This window comes from Coffea arabica, chromosome 4c, assembly GCF_036785885.1.
Source record: "Coffea arabica cultivar ET-39 chromosome 4c, Coffea Arabica ET-39 HiFi, whole genome shotgun sequence".
Lineage (NCBI taxonomy): Eukaryota > Viridiplantae > Streptophyta > Magnoliopsida > Gentianales > Rubiaceae > Coffea > Coffea arabica.
The window spans coordinates 2,506,026-2,532,963 of NC_092316.1; the positions used below are offsets into that span (position 1 = coordinate 2,506,026).

Here is a 26,938-nt window from a genome sequence, read left to right on the forward strand (position 1 = left end):
ATTAAATGATAAAAAACAGGAAAAGTAAATAAGGAAAAGGATGGGATCCCTCCCCTCGTAAATGGTGTCCCTAATAGGGTAAGGCAGACTCTACCCTAGGTGAACTATATGGATGCATGAGGTTGGGGTTCACTAATGCATCTAACTCGATAAGCTCAGGTCCCCAAGCCTTCAGACTTAGGGCCAAGGGTCATCAATTCCATGGCCCTTTGTCGGTGGCTCGAGCGATTCCCCAAATACCGCTACGCACACGTCGTGTCACGGCCGCATGTTTGAGTGAATCTATAAAAAACCTCAACCTTCGACTAAAAACTAAGGATATTAACCTAAAGTTTAAAGCGGAAGAGTGAGTGACCCATTGGATCGTGCTACGCACACGTCGTGTCACGATCACACGTCCAAGTGGGTCTCCTAATCCTAATAGGGTGGAGTGGCGTGACAAGCCACTAAAAGAAAAAATAAATGGAGGGTGAAAAATTAAAGCGTATGCACGTATGCTAGTGCTCGTTTGGAGGGGAGGGATCAAGAACCAACGCGAGGCTCTAAGGTGATGTCCCCAACCCAAATGCAATGCAAAGCGCGGAATCACGTATATAAACCATTCATCAATCAAAACAATCGTATGCCAAATGAGTAAGTGAGGGAGTTGGTACGTGTGAAATGCAAAAATCCTAATAAAAGGAAAAATGCAATCCTAAACACCCAAATGTGATATATGAAAAGATTAAAAGAAGAAAAAGGTTGATTAAATCAAATTTGCTCGGACTCTCGAATGTCCCCAGTGGAGTCGCCAACTGTCGCGCCCCATTTTTCTGCCTGAAATTCCTCCTCCAGATTCCAGATTTCAGCCACAATTCCTTACAACGGTCTCTTACGGCGACAATTCATGGACAGCAGCGGCGGGTTCAAGCGAAGGGGAGGCTCCGGTTCTTGGGCAAGCGGTGGAAGTGTTGGATGGGCAGTCGGTTTTGTAAAGGGGCAGAGAGAACCCCTGCTATTCCGACGGTTGCGATGGCAACAACGGCAGCGGAAGTTGAAAGGTGGCGGCGGGGCGGTAGAAAGTAGTGATGGCAGGACTGTTTTGAAAACAGAAACCCAGGGTTTAGCTCTCCCCAGAGCTCCTCATAGCGCCATTCGATCTTGCTCTGTTTCCTCCTCTTAGTTTTCTTCTCGGTCGTCCTCCCCCATCTTCTCTGTCTTTCCCCTTTTCTTAGCTTTTTCATTTTTTTGCTCCTCTCTCAGTCTTTCTCTCTGTTCCAGCCGCTACTCCCCTTCCTGATTCTTTCTTAGCTTCCGTTTTATTCTGCCCGAAATTCCTCCTTTGCTAGTCCCTTGTCCGCCGCCTCTTTCTCCCTTACCCGATAGATTTTTCCTTTCTTTCTATCCCTCTGCTTTCTTCTTGATGTAGCCGCCCCTCTCTAGTTCTCTTTCCTTGCTGTTTGCCGAAGCTTTTTTTCCTCTGCTTTTTCTTTTGCTCTGTTTTCTTTTGTTTCTTTTTTGTTGTTTTCACTCTCTCTCGCTCGTCTTTCTCTTCCCGAAAAAACTCCCCCAACTTCATATTTTTCCTCTGTTCTTTAGCCGATCCCCTCTGCCGTTCTTTTCTTTTCTTTTTCTTTCGTTGTTGACTCCCCAAACCCCTCAGCCGCCACTCTATTTTCTTCTCTGTTTTTTTGTTCAGCCGTCCGCCCTCTTCCACGTTTTTTCATTCAGCCCCCTTAGATTATTTTTTTTTTTTTTGTCGGCTGCTGCCAAATGCCACCTCCTATACACTTGTCTCATACTTCCTTTGACACTTGTCTAATGATCATTTTGTACACTTGTTCAACATGCACACTTCCACCTATTCCACATTGTTTTGTATTTTTGTATTTTTCATTTTCCTCCTTTTTTTTTTTTTTTTGAAAATTAGGATGAAGGCAAAAATAAATGGATAATAAAATAAAATGAACTAGAACAAAAATAAAATAAAATAAAAATAAAAACTCTAGAATTGAAACCAATAAAGCAAAAATTAAATTAATTAAACAAATAAAGTTAAAAATCAAAAATTTGGTGTCTACACTTTTATTATACTTTCACTCACAATAGATTACACTCCACAAGATGTAATAGCATGAGTCAATAATTAAATCAAACATTTATTTTAATAATTCATAACTCATATCCCACAAATAAATAAAGTAAATTTTTTAAAAATAAATTTTTTTTATTTTTAAAAAATAAAGTATTAACTTTCATTAAGTTTTTTACCTTTTGGATTTTTTATTTTCTAAAAAGTAATATTATTAATTTATAAGTTTGAACAATATATCTTTTTTCTATCTCTCAAAAATAATATATTGTTATTTTTTGCACATTTGTAGGAATATCAGAAAATGGGTAATTTGTAGGAATACGATAAATGGATAAATTTAAGGGATAAAAATAATTTGTGCACTTTGTAGGAATACCAAAGAATAGGTAATTTGGAAAATTTTGGGAGTTTTGATTTTGTGAGGAGGATGATTTTTCTATATTTGGAACATTTAACATATTTGTAAAACTACTAAAATTCTCATCCATAATCACAAAATATTGAAATTTTAAAAAATTGTGCAAAGAGGTTGGGAAAGATGAATGAGAGAGTAAAAGAAATAATAGAGTAGAATGGTAAGATATGGAAAAAAAAGGAGTGTGTTGTATGTTTATATAGAGAATTAAAGTATAACTCTTGAAAAAAAAATAAACATTACTAACTTTAATGTTGTTGGTATAAATTTTGTGATTGTTAACTTTTGACACTGGCCCACCCATTACTCGCATTATCAGAATAATGCGTGTAATGGGCATTACGCGACCACAATGGGTGGTTGTGTCATGGCAGGCATTGCACGCATTATTACACTCTGTTGCAGATGTCATAAATGTTTTGATCATATGGATATTATTTAATTTTTATCTTTCTTAGTTTAGGGAATTCTGGTGCTCCAATATGCATTTTCTACTAGTTTGCATAAGATGAGAGGATGATTTGTAAATAGAATAAAAAAAAAAGAAAATTAATTATAAGATTGTGTTGTCAATGAGGAATTTTTGTTTAAGCATATGAGATCTTGATTTAAACCTCTCTCTCCTTCCCAATTTCTTAAATTTCACCTCTCTCTAATTGAAAATGATTTTTCCAAGGGAATTAATTATATTGAAAATTGAGAAGGTCTTTGTAAGTCGTAAAGCTGCATAGTTGGCGCAATTCCTCAGTTTTTCACCCTTCTAATTTACCTAGTAAGGTAAAGCTTCCGGTTCATTGGGTAAAATACGGAAGACGATTTGAATTTGAGGGGATTAGCACGTGGGAATAAGGAGGGAGCAATACGTGTGACGGTGAAAGAGCTCAGGTTGGTTTAAAACTAAATCCGATGACGGCAAAATGGGACCCGCAGCGAACCCAACCCCAGTCCGTCCCACATGGTGGGGCTACGTCGTTTTGTGGATGATTTTGTTCTAATCTCCCTTCTAAGAGCGGTTCTCAACCCGCCTTTGACCTATCATTCAAATTTTCGTACTTGGGTGAGCGGCCGTGTTGCCGGACACGTGTAACGGATCCACATAGGCACCAGTCCTTTGAACGTACGGGATTCAATGGAGATATACGGACACCAATGCTATCTTTCTTTTTTTTTTTTTTTTTTGAAGAACACCAATGCTCTCTGGATGTGTAATTCACGTGTCTTGGCATTTTATGGTGTTCAAAGTTCAAGGCTTAAAATGGACATTTGGACATTGGGATAATTTCAGAAACTTATTATGGACATTTATGTCCTAAATGAACAAAAGAAAATATTATGGACATGGTCGCAGCCTCCCACAGATTTTAAAGGCCCACCAAGTATGTTCTTAAAGGCCCACCATGGGACTAACACGGTAGCACTTTTTTTATTTTATAAATATATGCGAGATAAAAAAGTGACGAGATAAGTATAAAATATATCAAAAAAATATATTTTAAAAATTCAACAATTAAATTATTTGTGGAAAATATACAATCCAAACAAGAGGGGGACGCCTTTTGTACCTTTATTTGAGGCAATATGGCTGATTGCACATCTCACGTAGCATTCGGACTCATTTGCCTTCAGTCTTGCCGGCGGCAAAAGGATTAGACGTCCTCCCATGCTGCGTTTCAACCCTAGTACCGCATTCAGTTAGGGAACTGAGAATGATAATAGCTCCTCCCCATTCCAACGATCAGAGGACGAGATTTAAATTGAGAGACAATACCAAACCACAGCCACATCGAGTGACTTTCCCTTAATACCTTCTTCCGAACTTGCCAAGAAAAAAGTAGATCGGTCTTTATCAAAAAATTACCAAATTTCATAGTTCTAACGAGCCGTGCAAGATGATAGCTGTTTTGGGTTTTTTATCTGAATGGGTTGCTGCTTTGTTGATTTGCCTCTTGTAAGAGGAAAAATCTATACTACTAGTATGTACATTCCCCTAAGCATGGGCGGAAGGAATAGAATGGATGGTTCAGAGAAAAGAAGTGAGATATCCCGAATTTAAACCTTTCTATTTATACTTAAAAAAAAAAAACCCCCTAAGCATCCTTTAACTTAACCACGTTCCCTAACATAAAATGTGTTTGGATTAGGATTGCTATTGAGTCAAGTCAAATTCAAACAGTACACTGCTCAAGTCCGATTCGAGTAAAAATACTTGGACTCGAACTCGAGTTTGAGTTTGGTAATCAAATGCTTGTATATATACATGATGCAAGCAAATATACGTGCCTTGTTCCCCGGATATCTTGCAGGAGTACCAAATGCTTCTTGTCCTCTTAGAACCAAATTATTGAATTTCTATGTGAGTGTCTGTCTATGTATACATATAAAGAACAAGAATTATTTAAAATAGAAGCAGTAATTGTCGTAGGCTAGCGTCTGGTTTGGTAAATGGGCACAAGTATCATGGATCTGTCGCCTCTAATTAAACATTAGCGGCCTCCACATGGCAGAAGTTTCGTCAATTGAAGTACGACATCATTTTCTGATTGAGAAATTAGTGGATGGAAGTGACAAATTGAGAGTTAGACATATTTACTTGGTGTTAATTGCATGAAGTGTAATACAATTACAAATTGATATATTTCTTGGTGCAGCTCAATTTTGCTCAGATAGAACAGCACATGTACTGATTTTTAAATTAATCACAGCACAATCCATCCAATCATCTCATCGGGCCTCTACTATCATCAGTAGTGACAACACGGTACAGCGTAGATATTAGTATAACAGATGTAAATATTATATTAACACAGAAAATTAATTTTTTTAAAAAAAAAAACATAGCAAATTAAAACAATAAGATTAAAAAAAAGCCATACATTATTTATTTGTGTCCAAAAATTTATTGTATTTTTATATATTATTGTGTTAGTGTTTACATTTACGCTGTATCCAGCAACTATTAGGGTTTGCACCGCATTGCACTCACCGTCATCATTGATAACAACAGGCCGAATTCTACACAGAGCTGAATTACTAATTGGGCCATGAGAGACTTTTTTAAGTTTTCGAAAATAAAAAGCCTGCTGACAACTCCTTTAGGCTTTATGGACCGAGTCAAGCTGAACAGTTTCTCCTTTCCGCTATTGACTGGCGGATCCCAGGACATGTCCAAGTAGAATTCTACGGGTTGGGTAGTCGGGTTCGGAGAGCACAATGGCCCGTCAAAAGGGATAAAAAGTTTTTGAAGGGATGCAAAAGGCAAGTAAAATATTTTTGGAAGTGTTTGAAAAAAATATTTTTAATTGAAAACACTATAAAAATAGTGCAAGTAATATAATTATTTTATATAATATGTCATAAAAAGTGTATTATATAGAGATATATACAATTGAAAGTAAGAAAAAAAAAAAAAGAAAAACCGTTAGAGAGAGATAGTTTTGGTTGAATAATATTTGTGTATCAGTTGATAATAGAGATAAAGGTTAATAAATGATAGAAATAAGCGTAAATTTAAAAATAAATAAAATTAATACAAATTAACTAACTTCATAGGTTTTATTATCGTAAAGATATCTGATGATAAAATGAATATTTGCAAATTGTATATACTCAAAATGTGCAAAATAATTGGTATTATTGGGAAAAATACACCTTGTGGGCGTGAAAATTTGGAAAAGAAAAGTAGAACTTTTCTAAATAAAAAAAGTAGAAATTAATAGTTAAAAAATTATTAGAAGTTAAAATAGGAGAAGTTATTAATTATTTATAGTTTGTTTGTTGAGGGTAAACGTAGCACTTCGTTTCCAAAAAAAAAAAAAAAAAAGCGGAATGAAAAAGACAAGCAAATGTACTATAAAGGAAAAAAAAAAAAAAAAAAAGGAGAGAGAATATCCCTGGAGTCTGGAGAGATCGGAACTTTCCACATTGTCTAATTTCCTCCCCACGAGTCTCAACACAGACAGCTGCCAGAACCTTCTTGAACCATTCTCCACTCCATCGCCCCAGTCCTGATTTCCCCCAATCTTCTCTTCTTAAGCTCTTCGCTCCTCTATACCCTTTCTTTCATATTTTGCGTCCTAAAACTAATAACGTACAGCTTCTACTCAGCCCGACATCTTGATCTTATTTCATTCAGGCATTTTTACAAACGCTTGCAGCGATGGCTGATGATGGTGCCGTTACGGTCTACGGCGGCAGTGCGATTACTGACGCTACTGCCGCCAAGAAGAACCCATTCTCCATCAAAGTTGGGATGGTCCAAATGCTGCGAGGCGGAGCAATTGTGGAGGTTTCATCCATGGATCAAGCCAAGATCGCCGAGTCCGCCGGCGCTTGTTGCGTCCTCGTCTCCGAACCCAACACATCCGGCATTTCTCGCATGCCTGACCCGTCACTCATCAAAGAAATCAAGGGGTCCATCGCAATTCCCATAGTGGCGAGAGCCCGAGTTGGGCATTTCGTCGAGGCCCAAATCCTCGAAGCTGTTGGAGTTGATTACATCGACGAAAGCGAGGTTTTAGCCATCGCTGACGAAGATCATTTTATTAACAAGCATAATTTCCGTGCACCTTTCGTGTGTGGCTGCCGAGATCTCGGGGAGGCCTTAAGGAGAGTGAGAGAAGGCGCGGCGCTGATAAGGACCCAGGGAGATTTAAGGGGTTCCGGCAATATTGTTGAGACGGTTGGCAATGTGAGAAAAGTGATGGGGGATATCAGAGTCTTGAACAACATGGATGACGATGAAGTTTTCACGTTTTCTAAGAAGATCCAAGCGCCTTACGATATCGTGGCTCAAGCGAAGCAAATGGGGAGGCTGCCGGTGGTGCATTTCGCGGCTGGAGGAATAGTGACCCCTGCAGATGCGGCGCTGATGATGCAATTGGGTTGTGATGGTGTGTTCTTGGGATCAGATGTTTTTGATTGTCCTGATCCTTATAAGAGAGTTCGGGCTATCGTCCAGGCAGTGAGGAACTACAATGATCCAGTTATCTTGGCGGAGGCGAGCAGCGCTTTGGAGGATACATTGGCTGGGCTAAATCTCAGTGAGAACAGAGTTGAACGATTTGGTGGTGGTGGAGGTAGCTATTGATGAGATTTTTTTTGTTGAATAGGTTCGTACTCTGGGACAGTGTCTCCGCTTGGGCTTGTAGGAGCTCATTTGCCGTGTAATGCCTTCAGAGGAAGTTCTTGCGTTTCTGTTGTAAGCCTTTAGTTGATTGCCTCGCGTCTTGGTAGATTTTGACATGTAATAAATAAGTGATGTACTCCATAATCCATATTAATACATATCCTTGACAGTTTTCCTTAGCAGTATGCATACATTCACTTAAGAAGTTTGTTTAAACTAGTGCGCAAACTCCATTTGTTGAATTGGTTGATTATCTACAAGATTAATTTAATGTTCAATAGTTCATCATAGAACAATGGTTCTGTGTTGCCAATATTCCTAATAGGTCTCTTGGGGTTAAGACCCTGCTATTGCATTCCTTTGCTTTGCTATCATGCATCAATCTTGAAAAAAAAAAAACAAGGTAAATGTGTTGATTGACTGTCGTAGAGTATTTGTAATAGCGCCATGATGATGAACTTCCACAGCCAGCAGCATTTATCTACAGTGCATTTTCTGCACTGATGGGTGCTGGATCGTTGTTGGTAAATAAGCACCTCAGAGCTGTTTCATAGGCTGTAAAAACGGCTCCATTCACTACAAAGGCTCTGGTAACTGCAGTTCCCAAACCACGCCAGAGTATTCTATATCCTTCTTCCTTAACACTTTGTCTGAAGCAATCAACAATGCCACCGTATTTAGTTGAGGACTGCGCCTGGAGTCTGGTTTTTATGACATCCAAGGGATAGCAAGATATCCAGCTAGCAACTCCAGCAAGGCCACCTGCAACGAGCATGGTCCTGAAGGTCTCCTGGCCATTTTTTCTGCAACCAGGGTGAAGCTGCTCTCTCATATACTCGTATGTCCAGAAGTAGAAGCCAAAGGCTGGTGCATCTCTAAGAACAGTGATGGTTAAACCACGGTACATTCCCCTGAGACCTTCGTTTCTGAATATGCTTCTTGCTACGTCCAGCGGACCACTGTGAATGCTTGAATATTTGTTGCCAGTGATATTCCTCTGCAATTGCAGTCGGATTTTAACCAACTCTACGGGGCTGAGCATCAGACTTTGTATAGCTCCAGTTCCAACTCCCCCAAGAGCAACTCCTTTGTAGGAGGGTGGGTCTGTAGTAGGAACATCTTTGTCGAATGCTCGGGAGAGTATAGCATATATCTGGAAGACCATAGCATTCTGCAGGAGGCACAGAACCCAGTCATTAAGGCTAGAAAGGAAATTGCATCTCCTAACCACTCTTTTTTTAACTTTCTCCTCATATTTTCGGCATAGTGAATGTATCATTCTTATCTCCTGGATTTATTTTATTGATTTTGGTTGCCATTTTGCTTCTTTTGGGTCAAAGGAGCGGAAGTAGTTGGGCAAAAAGAAGACTTTAGTTAATGGCCAGCGACATTTCTGAAGGCCAAAATCAGAATAAAACGGCCTTGTTTGACAGCTATTTTTTACCAGAAAATTGCATCGTTTTTCGTGATCATATTTTTTTATTATATTTTTTTCTCGCGTACATCAAATCGCTACAGTATTTTTTCTACGAAAAAAAATCCTAAAAAATGCAATCCAAACCCATACGATAATGCCAAATCTTTATCCTTCTCATCAGGAATTCGCCTGTATACCATAGTTTTTGTTCCGTAAAAGCAAAAAACTCCTTCGGAGACTCCTTTTTCGTTTTTGGTAGGTTGAGACTTAAGGCTTCAGTGTAGATTTTAGCAGACTACGCAAACAACAACCGGTTGCTTAAAGGTATCATGATAATCTCTGATTTGAAACTATGTACACTTTTACTCGTTAAACAAAGACATTCGTAATTTACTTTTGGAAAATTTAAAACTTGATAAATGATAGTCTTAGAACTAAAACTACAGGATAATTAAACGAGCATGATCGATGGAATTTTTATCGCCTCTCGAATCATATCTAAGCTAAGAGACCTTACCAACCCAAAAAAATAAGAGAGATAAGCAGTCCAATCCAACAGAAAGGCAATAACTGTGCTACCCATTATCTATCATTTCATAGACCCGCAGACCAGAATCTGTGACCAGGGAATCAACAGATATGAGTCATGGGCAAACATGTCTTGTTATTTCGTTAATACGAAATAGAGAAGAGGAGTATGGTTACCTGGAAAGTGACAGAGGCGAGTGGAGCAGCCATGCCTCTGTAGAGGGCAAGGGGTCCTTCTCCAGAGACAACATGGCGGAGGATGTTGACGGCGGAGCCTTTGCTGGAATGCTGCTGCCGGATTCTGAGCGTATCAAGCGGATACCCGGCTATAATCCCAGCTACTCCTCCAAATCCTCCTGCCACGAATTCCCTTCCCCAACTGCTCGCGAGAAACTCTGGCCAGAAATCCATCTATCCAGCTGCTCCCACTCTCATTCCACAACACGACTATATATCGGGAGGACTAATAAAAATCTGATCTTACCAGGTAGTCTTTTCCTGATACGGTATGTAATCTCCCTTGCACTAATCTTTTCTTCTCCTTATATGGCAGGACGCAATATCCTTTGGCCTTCCTTTCTGTTGGGACACGTTCACTTTTAGCAAATCCTCTTACTCGTTCCTTTACCTCCTCTATCAATATTCAACACACGATTCAGCGCAAAATCTCAAGAAAGGATACTTATTTTGAGTATATAAGCGTATCCAAGAACATCTAGAGAGGGAGGCCCTCTTTTAAATCTAAGAAATGAATGGATTGCCCGGCGTCAAAACAGATAATAATAACAATAAGTACCACCACTATTTTGTTTTCCGATGAGAGCTGCCACGGATTTTGGCTTATATTTCTTGGCGTTTAGAGGAATCACACTCCGCATTTTCCATTCCCTATAGAGGGTCCGAAACGCAAGCCGCCCCAAGCTATTTTATTTTGTTGGGACTTTCCTTCCTGCGAAAAAGAAGAAAATGCCAACCATCTCATCTCTTCCTAGAGGCTGCCACGTGGACCAGCACGCGCAATTCAGTTGAATGAAACTGTACATGTTGCCGTAGCGGCCAGTGGGCTCTCCTCCGGTCAGTCGTTCTGTGGCTGGTGTCAGAGTTGCCTTTGTTTTTTCTTCTTTTTTTTTTTCAAAAAGTTTGGGGATGTCCCCAAAAGGACAAAACCCAAATTGCTTTTTGCCAATGAAATGGGCAGAGCCGCAGAGTGAGTACGGTGTGACAGCTGACCATGCATCAATCATGCATCTGATCCAATTGGATTCTTCTTCCCCATTTCCCATTTCCTCAGCCGTCGACTGGTTGTGGCACGTGAGTAGGATTCCCTTCCCGTCACAGTATATATCTTAAGAAAGGGAGGTGCATCTGTTTGTTTACGGTGTAAATTCAACAATTAATTCATGATGGGATGGATGATACTACAAACATATGGGAACGGATTTGGGGCACGGTGATGACCGTCCCTGCACGATTAAAGGTCAAGATTTACCATCAAAATTTTGTGCGATTGAGATTATATCATGTAATTCAATTTTCGCGTTAAGTGTGGGGCTCACTATTATTTGTTGTGAAAATATATCATGTGAAAAAAAGTTACACGATGTACAAAGAAAGTTACACGCAGTTGATAATGATCAAAATTATCCGAAATGATTGCACCTGCAATCGTACGTGCCCCGAGTCCTATGGGAACATATGAAGTAGAATCTGCATGTATCATAGCAGTAGTATGATGATTTTGTAATTGGGATAATGACTAAAATGATTTGCTCTTCAAATTCTGGCCCCAAGTCATCTTTTTGCAAGTGCGCATTTATTGACATTTGAGTTTGGGATATAATTTGGGATAACTTAACCAAACATCCCAGAACCAACTCTCAATAGATGAGTTGGCAATCACATTAGATTTTTTTTAAATACATACGTGACATTAGAATTTTTTCTAAATACGTACGTGAGTGTGATACACTGTTTGATTTGATGGTAGTTCAATCCCCATTAGATTCTTTCGACTCAGCTCCTAGAGTAGGCACCTTCCGATAAGAGTAGAAGTAGACTAGATTATATTAGATATACCGTTACATAAAATAAAAAAAAAAAAAAACCGTCATGCTCCGTAGTGTTCTCTTCTGATTCAACATCCACAGAGAAAAAGTGTATTTGTTTATAGAAAATTTTATGTGACTTTATTGAAATGATGAAGTCATGGATTCCACCCAGGTTTATAAATCTATTTTCGTGTGTCTAAAACTTTTCCTTTCATTATGGGAAACTTGGACGAAGTTTGTTTTATTTTGGACGCAGAATACTATTATTATGCAAAGATTGGATGCAGATTAGTGTTTTGTTAACTTCTTGATATCCGAGAAGCCAAAGTAGAAAATATATACGATGAAAAAATTTCAATCCAATTTTTAGCTTTTAATTATTAGAATCATCTAACTTAAAAAGCAAAAGAAAAAAAAAAGAAACAGAAAAAGAATAATATTCCGCTTGTATCATAAACGCATTTTTTAACTCATCTTTTTATCTCACCTATATCATATTACAAAAATTGCTACAGTAATTATTTCAAATAACACTCTATCCAAACAAAATATTTACGGGATGGAACTTAACTTATTGGTGATTTATGGGTCAGAGTGCTTAAGAACTGGGCTTTAATGCCTGTGTCAAGAAATGTTGGTCCTAGTGAAGAGCCCATTGGGGAGCGTTAGAGCCTTAGAGATTCCACGTTACTAGGGAGAACTGGACCACCAGGCCCAGTAAAAAGGGTTAAGAAGTATTTGGCAAACTGAAACATAGACACAAAAGTGACTTGGTCTCGATTGGGCTTGCACATCTAATCCCGACCATTGAAGGGATATTGCAAGTGCCCCAACCTTAACCCAAAAAATAACAAAATGGTAACAAAGAGCATGACTATTTTACAAGAACCCCTTCATTTTTTTTTTTGGAATTAATCTTAATAGACAAGTAGATTTAGATTCACGTCACATATATAAAATTTTAATTTTAAATTCCAATTATGATCCATTCAAGCTTGACAACATATATCAGTGTATAGAATATTAATATTTTTTTCCCTTGGTGGTAAATTAAAAGACATCTTCTTAAGTTTTTAGACTAATATCCCGATCTATTATGAAGTCTAATATAACGATAGCCAATATTGGTAAAATCAATTACGTTATTTTTTGCTACTGAATTATTAGTATTTTATTCTAATGCATCAAGCAATACATCTCTTCAGCTGAGAGCATTAAGTGTTTAGAAAAAAAAATATTTAGAATAACACCGTAGTGCTTTTGTGATAGTGAAATAAAAATGATTAAAAATATGAAAAATTAATTAAAAATAAACCCCTGTCTAAACAAACCTATTATTGTTTTCTCTGGTAGCTCGAACATTCAATTTTACTTCAGCATTCACGTAATTTCACAACACTGGCAAGTTTGATTAGTTGGGGCAAAACTCCATACGAATCGAGTAGATACCCTTTTTTTTTTTTTTGTTTCGAAGACGACAATTGTAGATACCCAAAAATATGTAAGAATTGGGATGCAATCATTGAAATATCTCCACGTACGGGATTGCGGAGCAATTAATAATAATTGTTGAAACAATTCTGACAGGGCAAATAAATTCCGCATCCTCTTCTTTAACAGTAATCCCCGGGGAAAAAAAATTACAAATGGATGGTGAATTCCAACATCTTGGCCCCATTGAAGCTTCAGCCACAGCCCACAAGTGAACATTTTGAGCTTTTGGTCACGTCTTAATGGATCTACTCTTTTTTTTTTTTTTTGCAACTTAAAGCCAGCAGGTAGAGCTATTAAACTTCACGAGCGGCTCGAAAGCTCGTTAGAGCTCGGCTCGTTAGTTGCGGTAAACGAGCCGAGCTCGAGCTAGAAATGTGCTCGTTTAGTTAACGAGTCAAGTAAGCTCGGCTTGTTTGATATCCGAATAGCTCGTTAGAGCTCGTTAATAAAGGGCATATTTGTCATTTTAGAAGTCAAAAATATAAAAATTAAAAATTATATATTTTTATTGAGGTTAATTTGCACGAGTTCAAGCCACATGTAGATTTGACAAGTTGAATTCGAACACATTTTAAAACTCGTTTGCTCGAGCTCGACAGCCAAATACTCGGCTCGATTAACAGCTCTACCAGCAGGTACCACTTATGAATGCGGTAGCCCGTTTCCCTACTCTTTTTCCAAAACATTTACATTTGGTATAAAATACCAGAAAAGATAACTTCAAGCCCTTTTCTTTTCCTTTCCTTTTTTTTTTTTTGGGTTACAAAGGAGGGGCCTTAAAGCAGGAATTAATGATATCTGCTGTCTAAGTTCTAGTGGAGGGGCTTGCTTCCGAATGGGTTTTGACTATGCTGGAGTTGAATATGAAATCATGCGAAGTCTCTGTATCGAGGAGTTCTGCCTCTTTTGAGGAGTTGTGAAAAGAGAAATCATCTATTATCGGAAATGAATTGCTCCTAGATTATTCCTTATTGAAAGTGATTTTAGTAATCATTTAAAAGAAAGACGAATGACGAACGAAACGGCAGTGAACCTAACTGGATTTCAACAAATTACTACTGCTTATATTTTTTAAAAAAAGAGAGAGAGATTTTGAGCTTTAATCTTCTTAGAGATTTCATAGTACTAGTAGGGCTTATGGAGGAAGAGGAGAAAAGGAAAGGTGAAAAGACAAGGCCACGTGAGTGACCACCAGAGGTAGTGGTGGATGTCTTGGTTGGCTTCATATCAACGCTAACAGCCAAAATTCCCAAACCCACACCGAGCAATGAAAGAAGCGCACAAAACTTGCAACACATACGAAAAGATAACACTACCATAAAGCGTGACAAAAGTTAGATTACTATCATTGACTCATTTGACAAAAGTAAAGCATTTTTGGCTATCCCACTAATATCAATATGCTGCTACAATCCCCCCCTCCCCTCCTTTTCAATTACTATTTGGGCCACCAATTTTCATCTTTTTTCTCCCTCTAAATGCTAGTGGCTCTCTATTATGCCATCCTCTTCTTTTTGCCATCCTTGTTGCATTATTGTTTTAACTTCTTGAGGTCTTATTGCATGTTAGCAGCTTAAAGTCGCAGGTGAAACTTGCTAGTAGTATAGCAGCAGCAGCAGCAGCAGCAGGAGTAGTAGTAGTAGTAGTAGTGAGGAGAGATGGACAGGGAAGCTAATAGCCAAGAGAAGCCATCTCTCCTCTCTACCACTACTAGCAGCAACAACAACAGAGAGGATCATCACTCCCCCAGAAAACCCCAAGTAGTTAGCAGCAATACTGGTGGTGGAAATAGTGACAGATTAAAGAGGGATGAATGGAGTGAAGGGGCTGTTTCTAGTCTTCTTGAAGCATATGAAGCCAAATGGATACTTAGGAACCGTGCAAAACTCAAGGGACAAGACTGGGAAGATGTTGCCAAACATGTGTCCGCTCGGGCTAATTCGACCAAGTCACCCAAAACTCAAACGCAGTGCAAGAACAAGATCGAGTCCATGAAGAAAAGGTATAGGTCGGAGTCTGCCACCGCTGATGCCTCCTCCTGGCCTCTTTATCCTCGCCTTGATCTCCTGCTGCGCGGAAATGCTCCTTCGCATCCTCCTCAGCTTCCTCCGCCTCCTCAACTGCCTCCACCACCCCCTCCTCCTCCTCCTGTTGCTTCCAACCCTCCTCATCTCCTCTTGCTTGAGCAACCCCAGCAATCCCTGCATCCACCACCTCCTCCACCAGCTGTAGCTCACGCAAATTGCCCGCAAAACTCCCATGATTCCAATGGTTTTGATCGAGTTGCCAAGGTGAGTGTGGATCATGATATTATTATATTCCTCTCTTCCTACATATCGCGTGCATAGAGCAGCGGGTTCTAATCGTCAAACTTCGTATAAATTGATGTCTCAGACGGCCAAGACTAGCAATTATTATTATTACATATGAAGAAGCATGGAACATCAAAAACTTTGCAGAAAGAAATTAATGTCAAGCAGAGCTATTAGCTGCTGACACAAAATAAATATAAAAGAATAATACTTGGAGACGTAGTAAATCTCTTATGCTCCTGATTAATATAGTAATTGTGTAGTTAAAGTCAAGGCTAGGCAGATACAAGAAGGCCTTTGTAAAAGGTCCTATGCCACGTAGAACCTTTTTATTCTTTTCTCGAGGAAATGCAACGCAGAACTTTAATGGTAACACCTTCATCACTACGAACAAACATATGTTAATGGCAACAGTTCCTGAATTAAGCGTAGTATTAGTAGCTTGTTCGCGGATTTCAGGAGCGAGCAAAGGTAAAAGGTCCATTTTCACAAGTTTTCTAGGCACGTTAGTCTTTGTACGCAGTTTTGCAGTGTATTCATGTATTTGTACATATAATAGTTATAAAATATACCTGCAGGAAGACGGGGTCGGTCCAAAATTGTCTGATCAAGAATCTGACAAGAATGCCGCGGACACCGACAGCAGCACGCCGGCCATGTACAGTGACAAGGAGAAGCTGAAGTCGAAAAATATAAAGACGAGAATAGAGAAAAAGAAGCAGAGGAGGGAAAGTTGTGCGATTGCAGAGAGCATTAGGCTGTTAGCGGAGGTGGTAGTGAGGTCAGAGCAAGCACGGATGGATACGATGAGGGAGTTGGAGAGGATGAGGGCTGAATCCGAGGCCAAGAGAGGAGAAATGGACCTCAAGCGGACTGAAATCATTGCTAACACTCAATTGGAGATTGCTAAGCTCTTCGCAGCTGGGAATGGGAATGGGAATGGCAAGGGAGTGGATTCTTCTTTGAGAATTGGTAGGAGTTGAGAGTGCATTCTCGAAAAGTTGAAATTGACTTTTGGGAGGACAGAATTGCAAGTGCCAAAATTTTGACAGGCATATAATGACATTATTGTAACCTTTCTTCTTCCACTGCCAAATAGGGAAAAAAAACAAAACATTAGTATTTAATTTTTTTTTTTCCTTTTTAAGTTACAAACAATATCATATTAAGTAGTTAAACTAAGGTTCTCCCCAAATGTGAATGAGGATTTCATCCACACTTTCAAAGCATTCAAGTTCTACAAACGAAATACTACTACTTATCATGCAAGAAATAATTGGCTAGCTTCAACGTGTTAGGTTGCTGCTCAATTTTCTACGAGACACGTCAAGTAATTGATCATGATCGACATAAAAATTCTCCGCCAATGATGACGGGATTTAGTAGCTAGTTTGTGAGTTTAGGATAGAAAGAAAGGATGAGAAAACTTAAATTTGTTTGAGAGTTTTGGAAAGAAAAGAAATGATTTTGAATATATAAGTCAATACAAATTCATGCCATAGCTTTTTAAGGACAAGATATAAGTATCTAAAAGCGTTAGTAGGCTTTCAAAAGGTTTATCTCGTTTTCTACCTGAATTTGGTCGGAAAAGTTTTTAAAACTGCAGCACAAGTTTTATCCTTCTAAATCCGTTCCCTGCCTTTCTTTTCTATTTCACGAAAATCTCCTAAACACATGATGAGTTAGTAGCTTTTCCTTCCTTCCTTCCTTATCTTTTCTGTTCAAATCCTTCCATCCAAACGTGCCATAAAAGACGGGCAGGCCCAGCCGTCAAGACCAATGTCGAAGTTACATTATGGGCTCCAAAACTCATGAGACTTTTTAATAGGAAAATAATTAATGAGGTAGGCGGCCCATTATCAAAGCTAGTACTATGCTGTATTGGGCGAGCACGTGCAAGTGGAGCACCTAATCTTTCCCATGGCCCATGGCGAAGGCGGTTGGCGTTGGTGTGCGGAGAATCACAGGAAATAAAAAAGAGGCGCACAACAGGATTTGGTGGCCGATTCTGGTGAGGAGGAGAAGGAAGCTGCTGCAGCCTGCAAAATAAGAGCAGAAAACTTGCCCCGCCCAAAAAAGAGAAGGAAAGCAAAAAAGCCAAAAAGAAGGGAGGAGGATTTCCATTTATATGGCGTTGTTATCCATATCAACTTCTCTATCTTCATATGCTCCGGCGGCTTTGCCGTTGCTGAGCAGCTCAGGTCATTCATCGTCGACATCATCGACGACCTCCGACCAAATAGTGAGCCGTCAGCCACATGTCGTATCTTTCCTTCCGCGGTCGGTTTCAATCTTTAGAAAATGTGGGGGGCTAGGGCATAGTCAGCAGCGGAGGGGCCTACAGGTGGTTCGTATGGCTCCCGAGGAAGAGAAGATGACTCGCCGTTCTCCTCTAGATTTCCCAATTGTAAGTCGAATCTTCGTTCTTTTCTTCTTCCGGTCTTCCTGGAATTGCCTGTATCACCTACAAGGATTTTGAAATTTGCGTTAAACTGTTAACATGAATAATGAGGTGTGGAGTTTTTAGGTAAAAAATTTGTGGTTAATTCTTAACGAAGCTCGAGTATAGAATATGATGAAACTTTGTAGTGAGGTGAGAAAATGGCAAATTTGGCTTCCGCAGTGTTGGCTTCCGCAGGATTAATTCCTATTAGGTAGGTTGATTTTGGTCTTGTTCGTTTGTGTTGGCTGGAGTTGGTGCTCTAGTAGAATTGTATATCTTGAGTGCCAAATATGGAACAGTAGGTGTTGAAGTTACAGGTTTTAGGTTTCTCAACTGGGTGGAATAATATCAAAGGCATAATAAACTTTTAGCTAGACATTGTCATCCTTAGCTTCTCCTGCAGCAGATTGATACGTCCTTCAAGATTGTCACTCTATTAACCCAGAAAATTTTTTGCTCAAATTGTTAGGCTGCATTTGGATTGAGTAATTTGACAAAGTATCTAAAATCCTCTCAAATCCCTCCAGTTGTTTAGATTATTTTATAGGTATTCAGATTTGTTACTCACTAATTACTCTAGTGTTTAAAATGTACTTAGATAATTATAAGCCCAAGCAATCCAAACAATTAGAGCAATTTGATAGGTTTCAAATACTTTGTCAAATCCCTTAATCCAAACGAAGCGATAGGGAATTTGTAGTAGTACTGCATTTGGTACATTGTTGATTTCAGCTTATTATTGCTGAATACAAAGATTGAACGATCACACATCTCACCCTTTTTAAAGCAACTTGACATTCTTCATCTATAAATCTTACTAGTGTTGGAAAATATCCATATGTTGGTCATCTCTTTCTTTTTACTGCATTTAATACTGTCTATACAGTCGATGACCTGTCATAAATATTTTCAATACTCATTTTCATCCATCCCATCACTTGTTCTTGTTGGTGCAAGCTTGTGCATGGGTTGATGTATCCGCAGACTCAGATGTGTGTCTGCCCACTAGGCTGTAGATCACAAGAAAATTTGGTTTCTATATATGGAACTTCAAACCTCTCTCCCTCCCTCCCATTTTATCCCCCCCTCTCTCTAAAACGTGTTTTCTGCAGGCCTTTCAACTAGTAGAAATTTATTTATTTCTCATCTAATTCAAAATTTGTGTTAGGAATGGGAGCGGCCAAAGCCTGGACGCAGGCCAGACATCTTTCCCCAATTCAGCCCTATGAAAACTCCGTTGCCACCCCCCTTACCAGCTGATCCTCCTGAAGAAGATGAAGAGGAAGAAGAAGAAAAGAAAGAAGAGGAGGAGGAAGATCCAGAGAAAGAGGACGACCCAGAGAAGCAAGATCAATAATTTCAAGTGTTCTGAAGGGAGAATTGCTTTAATGTTTGAATAGACTTATTTGCAAGGGATAGGCATTTCGTTTGAAGTGTTTTTAAGGGAGAGATGTTGTAGCTAAACTTTGCACGTATCCCATGGTGAATTGAAGCTGAAGGACGTAAATGACCAGGTCTAGCTACTAGCAGATTGTGCTCTTGCAAAGTTTTGGGGTTGCAAAATTAGGGGATGGTAGGGAACTTTTCACTTCAAACTAGTAGATCTCTCGTTTCGACGATGGACGGTTGTGCTACTGAACAGCTAGATAGCAAATCTAGTTAAAATGTAATTTCCTTGTCAAAACAGTTTTGCTAGTGAACAACTACAGCCACTTCTAATTAATAGTATGTGCTCTCCTTGTTGACCTCTAGGCGCGCCAAGGATGAAATTTGGCAAGTTGTACGTGCTGTTCAAACTTTTCTCGATCAACTTTTTGGGAATGCGTGAACATTGTACATCAGGTTCAGGTTTACAACGTCGTTAAATGTTGATTCCATAAGAATGAGACTTTACATGAATGAATTTTGCAAAAATAAATTCACGAACCAGAGAAAGCAAACACAACCGTTCAGTGAACAAGAGAAATAAAGCAATCAAGTCTCAAGGCCGGAAGGAAAGAGAATGGAAAACAAGCATCCAAATACTTCCCTTCCAGATGGCCTTTGTTCTCATTTTCTCTTTCCAGATGAAGAACTATATGCTGCAACAGCCATTGGAACCAGAATTAAAAGCTACTTTGGTCTAGTTACCCTTCTAGTTCAAAAGCAAACACGCCTTCCATGCCACAGCCTTCAGGTGTCAATTTATCCTATCAGTTTCCAACCTGATCTAAACCTATCATTTCCAACCAGATCTAAAGCTAACGTTTTCCAAACTCATTTTATGAATGTCATTCGCGAAAAGCACCAATACCATCCTGGCACTCCAATTATAGCAGGCTCCGTGAGAAGGGCCCCCCCCCCCCCAAAAATAGCCCAAATAATGACAGGGATATTCCTTGCCTATCAACTTTAGGAATCGACATCCAAAGACAATAATGATAGTGGTGAAAGTTTTAGTAGGTAGACTCGTCACAATTACTTCATGGCTGGACTTTCAGGAAGAATCAGTTACTGAGATAAATGCAATGGTCCTTTACCATCAGATAAAACACAACCATGAACTGTGAAGTTCAATACAATATGAAAACATAAAACCAGAAACAACATACAATTCAACATTAAAACCATGTTAAAGGAAACAGAAACAAATTCTAACACGGCTTATGTATTCCGAAGGGTGCAAATGTTTCACACATTTCACTGAATTCAACAATCATTCCCAGCCATAAGAGCAAATGCTTGATGATAAACCAATCTAACACAAGGATGCTTAGGCTTCGCATTAGGTTTCTAAATCCTCACTTCTTCCCGCCACTTTTTTTGAGCCCAGAACCTCCCAAAGCTCCTTTTTGAGCCTTTGCCTTGAGCTCCTTCAGTGCCTGCCAATCACAACAAAACAGAGGAAAAATGATCACCTCAACTGAAACTGTCAAACAGAAACCCAGACAATAGGAAATCGTTCACCTTTTCCTCCTCTTTCTTCTTTTGCAGATGAGCCTTATCTTCCTGCAAATAAACAAACACTTAGACAAACTGAAAGAACAACGACAAAGACACAGGGAAAGACCATTTAAAAGACCAAGCACCCAATTGCACCAGAATACTATTGTAGCAACTAAAAGAGAGTCCACAATAGCCGAATTCTCAATTCAGCTCAGCAACGTGAGCCATACAAAACAAGAAAAAGTAATAAACATCGAACAAAAGCTTCACCCTACCCACCTTTAACTTATCAACCAGAAACAACCAACATTGAGTTTCCATACACGACTGAAAAAAAAGACGGAATTGGTACACGGGCAACTCAAATAGAAAACATAAATAGGCATTGAGAGTTCCAAATGCTCAAATTCAAGACTGAATTCTACAATCAGAATCATAAATAGTTCAACCAAAAGGGTTACTGAACAGCTTCGACAACTTGAAACCCGATAACCCACCCCCACCCCCAAAATAAAATAAATAAATAAAAGAAATAAGAGAAAACAAGTATGTGAAGGACACTTATTTATGCAAATACACATCCATCAAGAAAGTCCAACAAATCAACCAGAATTTCAAATTCTAATTCATTGATTATCAGATCGACGAACTAAAATGTCCAGGCACAATGAAAAAGAAGTAGATCATAAACAACCAGAATCAGACTGCAGTAAAAATACCTCGTCGTATTCTTTCTTGTCAGCCTTTGGCTGCTTCAAAGGCTTTGCTTTTCCACCTGAACAAACATATAAATCAGGACAAATTACACCCCCAAATTTCAGCCTCTTTTCTAAGGGGGAAAAAATTAATAAAGACGGATTATACAAGTTACGTCGACAAAAAACAAACAAAAAGGAGATGGCTTTTTAGTCAGAAAGAAATAAAATTAAAAAAAAAAAGGAGAAGGAGATGTGTGAACATTAATCAGAGAAATTGAGTACCTTGCTTGGAAGACATGGTTGAATTCTTGGGCTAGGGTTCGATTTAGTGGATTCTTGAAAAGCGTGACGAATGGAGCGAGCCCTAACCCAATAGTTGAATTGCCGGTGTTTGGGGATTCTCTTGCCTCCTCCGCGCTATATATAGGGCAGCGGAGCGACGCGCGACTGATCAAAAAAGATCCGCAAAAGGAAGTGGAAATTGTGGAATTATGAAAGTGAGGGGTATTTGTGGAATAGCAAAGCAAGAATTTTGCCACTATTGTGTCCTCAATTTTTATTTTTTATTTTTTATATATTCATTAACCTCACACTTGATAGATTCTATTTTCAAAAATATAATGGCTCAGATTGCGTCATATTACCCAAATTTTGGCCCAATTTTAGTAGGGGTCATTTTTGACTTTCTAAAAGTGAAGTCATTTTCCTTTTGTTCGAGATCTAATTTGCTAATTAATTCTTTTGCGTGGACATAAACTAGCGGAGGATAAATAAAATAGATTGAAGAATGAGGTGCCAAAAAGTAGTAATGCTCTAATTCCGCCCGGGATTTCATTCCTTTATTGTTAGTATTTTTTTTTATTTTTTGGTGTTTAGAAGTACAAAATCGAATTTTATCAAGTTCAGCATTGTCGGCAATTCAGAATAATGATAAATTACATACGGTGAATTTGGGATAGTTTTGGTTTATTCTGTACATGATACCTGCAGCGTACTGCAAGAAGTTCTTGGATGGTTTTCCTTCCAGGCTTCCGGCTCCGGTTAAAACTACAAATTAGCTGGTTGAATTCATTGGAACTCGCAAAATTCCAGATGATCAAATCAAATCGTGAAAACATCTCTTGCATTAGAAACAGGTAGAGATAGATTATGTTAGGATTCAACTGATTCATATGCTTACAATTGATTGTCAGTTAGTCTCATTTCTCGTAATGCAGATTAGCAATCTCTTCAGAGTTCTTTTGACATTTCTCGGGGACCGGTTCCCTTCTCCAACGGGGGAAGAAGGAACCCTCTACCTGGGCTCTGTTGCTGAAATTGATACGCCATTCAAGGAACAAATAGCTTCCTTATCCTTTTCTGCGTCTCCCGGAACCGTCTCAATGAAGAATGCTGGTTGTTTTGGTGGTGGCAATTGCACAGCCTCGTTCGACAGCATGGACACCACATCAGACATGGAGGGCCTATCAATTGCACGGTCTTGCACGCACAACAGACCCACCTGAATGCATCTCGTGACTTCATTTTCAGGGCAGGAGCCATTCAACATTGGGTCCATTAGCTCCAGAGCCCTTCCTTCCTTCCACAATTCCCATGCCTGAAACAAGGCCGACGTTTTCATTTTACAGGTAATTCCCACAATTCCTCTCTAACCAAGTATTACCTAAGAAGCTTACCATTCCTACGAGGTTCAGTGGGTGTTCCGAATGATAGCAGCTGTTGTTTTTCCGACCGCTAACAATCTCAAGTAGCAGAACTCCAAAACTGAATACATCCGTCTTCATTGAAACAATGCCTTTTATTGCATACTCCGGGGACATGTAACCACTGAATGAAGATAAAAATTTTAAATTTAAAAACATTTTCTTCTTGTTTGAAGCATTTGAGTGGACTAAAAACTGATCAATAACGATTGATTGTTACATTCATGGCTTACTAGGTTCCAACTATTCTTTTTGTTTTTGCTTCAGATTCTTGCATTCCAAATATTCTTGCCAAACCAAAATCTGATATTTTAGGATTCATGCTGTCATCAAGCAAGATATTGCCAGCTTTTAAATCCCTATGAATCACCCTTAATCTTGAGTACTTGTGGAGATAGAGCAATCCTTGAGCAATCCCTTCAATAATATTCAGACGTATACTCCATTTTAGTAACTCCTTTTTGCTAGAATCTGCCCCTGAAAATAAAAGCAACCTCCACATGAGTAACAAGAAAATTCTCCCATTTCCTGGATACAGTACATATCATGTCTAGAATAACAGATACCAAAAAGCAAGAAATCCAGGCTTCTGTTGACCATATACTCATAAACTAAAATTTTCTCATCTGCTTGTAGGCAGCATCCCAATAGCCTCGCAAGATTTCTGTGCTGAAGTTTGGCAATCAGTAGAATTTCATTTTTGAACTCTACCACACCTTGGCCTGAATTTTTGGAAAGTCTTTTTATTGCAACTTCTTGCCCGTCCTCTAATTTTCCCTGGAAATTTCTTACTGATAAGTGCATACAGTAATGTGTTTTAGTAATGCAACAGCTAGCTTACGAGACTGACCTTGTAAACTGGTCCGAATCCACCCTCTCCAAGCTTGCTGGTTATGGAGAAGTTGTTTGTGGCAGCTGTAATGCTGTCAAAGCTGAACAACAGCAAGTCTTTGCTTAAACTTTTGGGTATTTCGTCCTTATTGGCTTTACCATCGTTGGTTTCTGGTGTCATATTGCTTCCACCGAGCTCATCTAGCAGGGATTTTTTTGTTCCTCTGGCTTTATCTAGTTGGCATAAAGAACATGAGATTCCAACGATTTTTCTTTTTTTCTGCATTATAACTTCCATACAAGAAGGTCTGTTTGCCTACCTTTAGTTCCACACTTTCTCAGTAGCATCCAACACAAGGTGCCAAATGCCAGTAATACACCTAAAGCCACAAGAAGCCATGGCCACCACTTTGTTGATGAGTAGTCATCTGTATTCAAGGAAAATTTTACGTTCTATAGCAGCTATATGTAGTTTGACTTAAAAGGCAATAACAATTTAATTTGTGAAACAGTGAGAAGAACAAAAATGAGAACCAAGACAGCCTCTGGTTAAATTTTTCAAGAAACTTTAATGTCGTTGTCAGAGCAAGTCTTGAGGAACTCCTTCAGATCAACATCGCCTTTTGACTTGTGATTTTAATAGTAATACAAATTAACTAACCCTGAGAGGAAATCTAATTTTGCATAATATCCACTGGTTCGTATTGTTGTTCTAAATAAGATCTGCCTGTGAATTGAAATGAAAGATTTAAACCAAAAACCAACCTTTTAATGACTCTGAACGAATAAAAACCTGTCTGCCTGAAGTAGTCATAAAATGCATGCTTTGGCTCCAAAATTCACAGCCTGTTTCATTATCGGTGATTGAGGCATAGGCAAAACAGGAACAGTTCTCCACGCACATGGCTTTACAATCAAAGAGACTCAAATTGTAATCATCGATTGTATAGCTGTGACCGACTATATCCCCTTGTCTTGGTTCGAAATGAAATAAAGCTTCCTTGCACCTAGGCAGCATCTTATGAGGAAAGCATTCAGCTGATCGCGTCTCAGAGGAGGAAGACCAACCAATTAAATCAACCTGTAATCCTTCTTCAGTAATCCAGCTTGTTGGCTCTAGCGTGTATGTTGTCATAGAGCGATTGCGAGTATTCGATGTATAGACGAAGCTTTTTTCATCCCCATCTGATACGAAGGTAAAATTAATGTAATCAGGGTTTGCACAAGCAAAATGCCCGTTAAGCCAAATCCCACTGTTCCAAACAACCTTTTCCCTCCACCAAATCATCAATTGGCCTGTTCCGTTTTGGTCTATGCCAAGTATAAATGGCCCTGATGCAGGTACCTGATCTTGACTTACCGGGGTAACCAGCGACCATCTATGCCCTGTTCTTAAGTTGATACCAATTTTCATTCCTGGTAAAAGCGTGTCCGTTGGGTAATCAAAGCTTTGCCATAAGGTCTGCTTAAAAGAACCATTGAAATATAGTTCTCTCAGCACAAGATTTCCATTATCCAATAGTGTGACGCTAACATTTCCTCCTGCTGATGATGGAGCAGAACTGAGAGCGATTGCACTGCCTCCACTAGAATATATGTTTAGCCTGCCATCAGGAGCGATCTTGAGGCTCCCTGATGCGTCCGGAATGGGGTTGTCACGGTTGGCTATCCAAACAGGCCGAAGATCATCGGGCGATTGGTTGAGAAAAATGCCTAAATATCGGGTGCGCGAACTGCCGGGGCTGAAGAATTGCAATCTACAGAAGTTGCTTGCTGAAACTAGTTGTTGCCAATCCCTGAGCTCTTCTCCCTGTAAGATTGTGTCATTGATTATTTCTGAGTAACAAGAATGATTGAGAAGGAAGCAGCAACATAGAAAATTGGTGACAAGATTGATTTTTCTTACGGCAGCCATTTCAGGAAAGTTTTACACTTGTGCGAGAGAGAGATAAACATAGAGCAAGCAAAAAGTCAGTAAACTGATAGCGTGTCGTCCCGCCGCTGCTGGGACTAGGAGTTGCCTCAAGCTGCAGTCTTGTACCGTTGCTCATTCATTGCCAGATATGAATTGAGAATTGACTCGAGGCTCAAAAAAACCTCTGGCTTGCCGAGTCTTGAAAACGAGGACATGGGCTTACATGCAAAGGAGTAGAATGCATTACGCGCAAATCAAAAGTCCTCTCCTGTGGTTGAAAACAGATTAGTCCATTTATTGAGACGGATGATGGAAGTCTTCTTGCGCTGCTGCTCTCATGAAATCTCAATAATGTCTCTTGCCTTTGTATGGACTATGGACTTAAAATTGCCTCAAGGACTCAAAAATGTCTCGGGATTAATCATTGATGAATGAATCTCCCCAAAAAAAAAAAAAAAAGGATAAAAGTAGTCCTGGGCTCGTCTGTTAGAGAGTACAAAACACGGATTGAGACCATACTCGGCCAGTACAATGACCGGCCTGGGTTTGCACAACAGCCCAAAGGGTCCTTTGCAGCCCATGAGATGAGTTTTCCTGAATCTGTACTTGGGAATAAATAAATATCTTTGCCACCCGGCCTTGTTCCACATTTTTGTTTGATCTTTGCTTGGTCAAAAATTTTATATTTGAAGGAGAAGTCTATCCGATATATACAGTCTTCTCTCTGGATTGAATGGTGTGATTTGATTCCACAATTTATCAACTGATATAATTATGCTATAATCAACTTGTCAAAGAAATTGAATGAGATAGAATATATCTTTGAGGTTAAAAAAATTTTTGAACGAAAAAGAAGAGAATGTCTTTGATTTATTATACATATAATTACAAATAGCTCACAATAGTGGGATCAACAGAAGAGTTTAATACTAGTAAAAATAGTACCGTGACTACTGACGTGTGTAAGTGGGATCAAAAGTAACATTCGTGAACTCGACCTCGGTTTATTT

The 26,938-nt window shown here is 39.1% G+C and overlaps 5 protein-coding genes and 1 long non-coding RNA gene across 12 annotated transcripts; 3 read left to right on the top strand and 3 right to left on the bottom strand.

The window, feature by feature from the left end:
* Positions 1-6,353: 6,353 nt before the first annotated feature.
* Positions 6,354-7,793, top strand: LOC113739613 (pyridoxal 5'-phosphate synthase-like subunit PDX1.2). The gene has a single exon (XM_027266882.2). It carries the CDS (start codon positions 6,646-6,648, stop codon positions 7,573-7,575), a length of 930 nt encoding a protein of 309 aa, XP_027122683.1. The 5' UTR covers positions 6,354-6,645; the 3' UTR covers positions 7,576-7,793.
* A 54-nt stretch (positions 7,794-7,847) lies between these two features.
* LOC113739614 (mitochondrial arginine transporter BAC2) lies at positions 7,848-10,643 on the bottom strand. Of its 2 annotated transcripts, XM_072045422.1 has the most exons (3): positions 10,356-10,643; positions 9,737-10,192; positions 7,848-8,785 (listed from the first exon to the last, which is right to left on the bottom strand). In XM_072045422.1, the coding sequence occupies exons 2-3, from the start codon at positions 9,968-9,970 to the stop codon at positions 8,096-8,098; spliced, it is 924 nt and encodes a 307-aa protein (XP_071901523.1). In that variant the 5' UTR covers positions 9,971-10,192; positions 10,356-10,643; the 3' UTR covers positions 7,848-8,095. The 2 variants fall into 2 exon arrangements, with proteins under 2 accessions (XP_071901523.1, XP_027122684.1); XM_027266883.2 differs by having other exon boundaries at positions 9,737-10,643.
* A 3,966-nt stretch (positions 10,644-14,609) lies between these two features.
* On the top strand, positions 14,610-16,540 carry LOC113739612 (uncharacterized). Its single transcript, XM_027266881.2, has 2 exons — positions 14,610-15,392; positions 15,992-16,540. Exons 1-2 carry the CDS (start codon positions 14,760-14,762, stop codon positions 16,394-16,396), a joined length of 1,038 nt encoding a protein of 345 aa, XP_027122682.1. The 5' UTR covers positions 14,610-14,759; the 3' UTR covers positions 16,397-16,540.
* An 815-nt stretch (positions 16,541-17,355) lies between these two features.
* Positions 17,356-19,601, top strand: LOC113739610 (uncharacterized). Its single transcript, XM_027266880.2, has 2 exons — positions 17,356-17,820; positions 19,025-19,601. The coding sequence occupies exons 1-2, from the start codon at positions 17,542-17,544 to the stop codon at positions 19,211-19,213; spliced, it is 468 nt and encodes a 155-aa protein (XP_027122681.1). The 5' UTR covers positions 17,356-17,541; the 3' UTR covers positions 19,214-19,601.
* Positions 19,602-21,499: 1,898 nt separating this feature from the next.
* On the bottom strand, positions 21,500-21,848 carry LOC113739611 (uncharacterized). Its single transcript, XR_003460284.2, has 2 exons — positions 21,762-21,848; positions 21,500-21,556 (listed from the first exon to the last, which is right to left on the bottom strand). It is a non-coding gene; the product is annotated as an uncharacterized lncRNA (long non-coding RNA).
* A 724-nt stretch (positions 21,849-22,572) lies between these two features.
* On the bottom strand, positions 22,573-26,279 carry LOC113739609 (cysteine-rich receptor-like protein kinase 7). 6 transcript variants are annotated; one of them, XM_027266878.2, is made up of 8 exons: positions 25,920-26,268; positions 24,779-25,823; positions 24,334-24,441; positions 24,033-24,247; positions 23,749-23,959; positions 23,416-23,659; positions 23,156-23,306; positions 22,573-23,076 (listed from the first exon to the last, which is right to left on the bottom strand). In XM_027266878.2, the coding sequence occupies exons 1-8, from the start codon at positions 25,926-25,928 to the stop codon at positions 22,774-22,776; spliced, it is 2,286 nt and encodes a 761-aa protein (XP_027122679.1). In that variant the 5' UTR covers positions 25,929-26,268; the 3' UTR covers positions 22,573-22,773. The 6 variants fall into 6 exon arrangements, with proteins under 6 accessions (XP_027122679.1, XP_071901525.1, XP_071901524.1 ...); XM_072045424.1 differs by lacking the exon at positions 25,920-26,268 and having other exon boundaries at positions 24,779-25,198; positions 25,374-25,533; XM_072045423.1 differs by lacking the exon at positions 25,920-26,268 and having other exon boundaries at positions 24,779-25,198; positions 25,281-25,533.
* Positions 26,280-26,938: the final 659 nt, after the last annotated feature.

Coding starts and splice junctions, on each gene's coding strand:
- LOC113739609 (XM_027266877.2), bottom strand. CDS start 25,928: ATGGCTGCCGTAAGAAAAATCAATCTTGTCACCAATTTTCTATGTTGC. Junction 24,248..24,333: donor GAGAAAGTGTGGAACTAAAG/GTAGGCAAACAG, acceptor TATGCCAACTAG/ATAAAGCCAGAGGAACAAAA. Junction 23,077..23,155: donor CACTGAACCTCGTAGGAATG/GTAAGCTTCTTA, acceptor GCCTTGTTTCAG/GCATGGGAATTGTGGAAGGA.
- LOC113739610 (XM_027266880.2), top strand. CDS start 17,542: ATGGCGTTGTTATCCATATCAACTTCTCTATCTTCATATGCTCCGGCG. Junction 17,821..19,024: donor CTCCTCTAGATTTCCCAATT/GTAAGTCGAATC, acceptor AATTTGTGTTAG/GAATGGGAGCGGCCAAAGCC.
- LOC113739612 (XM_027266881.2), top strand. CDS start 14,760: ATGGACAGGGAAGCTAATAGCCAAGAGAAGCCATCTCTCCTCTCTACC. Junction 15,393..15,991: donor GTTTTGATCGAGTTGCCAAG/GTGAGTGTGGAT, acceptor ATATACCTGCAG/GAAGACGGGGTCGGTCCAAA.
- LOC113739614 (XM_072045422.1), bottom strand. CDS start 9,970: ATGGATTTCTGGCCAGAGTTTCTCGCGAGCAGTTGGGGAAGGGAATTC. Junction 8,786..9,736: donor TCGCCTCTGTCACTTTCCAG/GTAACCATACTC, acceptor TGCCTCCTGCAG/AATGCTATGGTCTTCCAGAT.
- LOC113739613 (XM_027266882.2), top strand. CDS start 6,646: ATGGCTGATGATGGTGCCGTTACGGTCTACGGCGGCAGTGCGATTACT.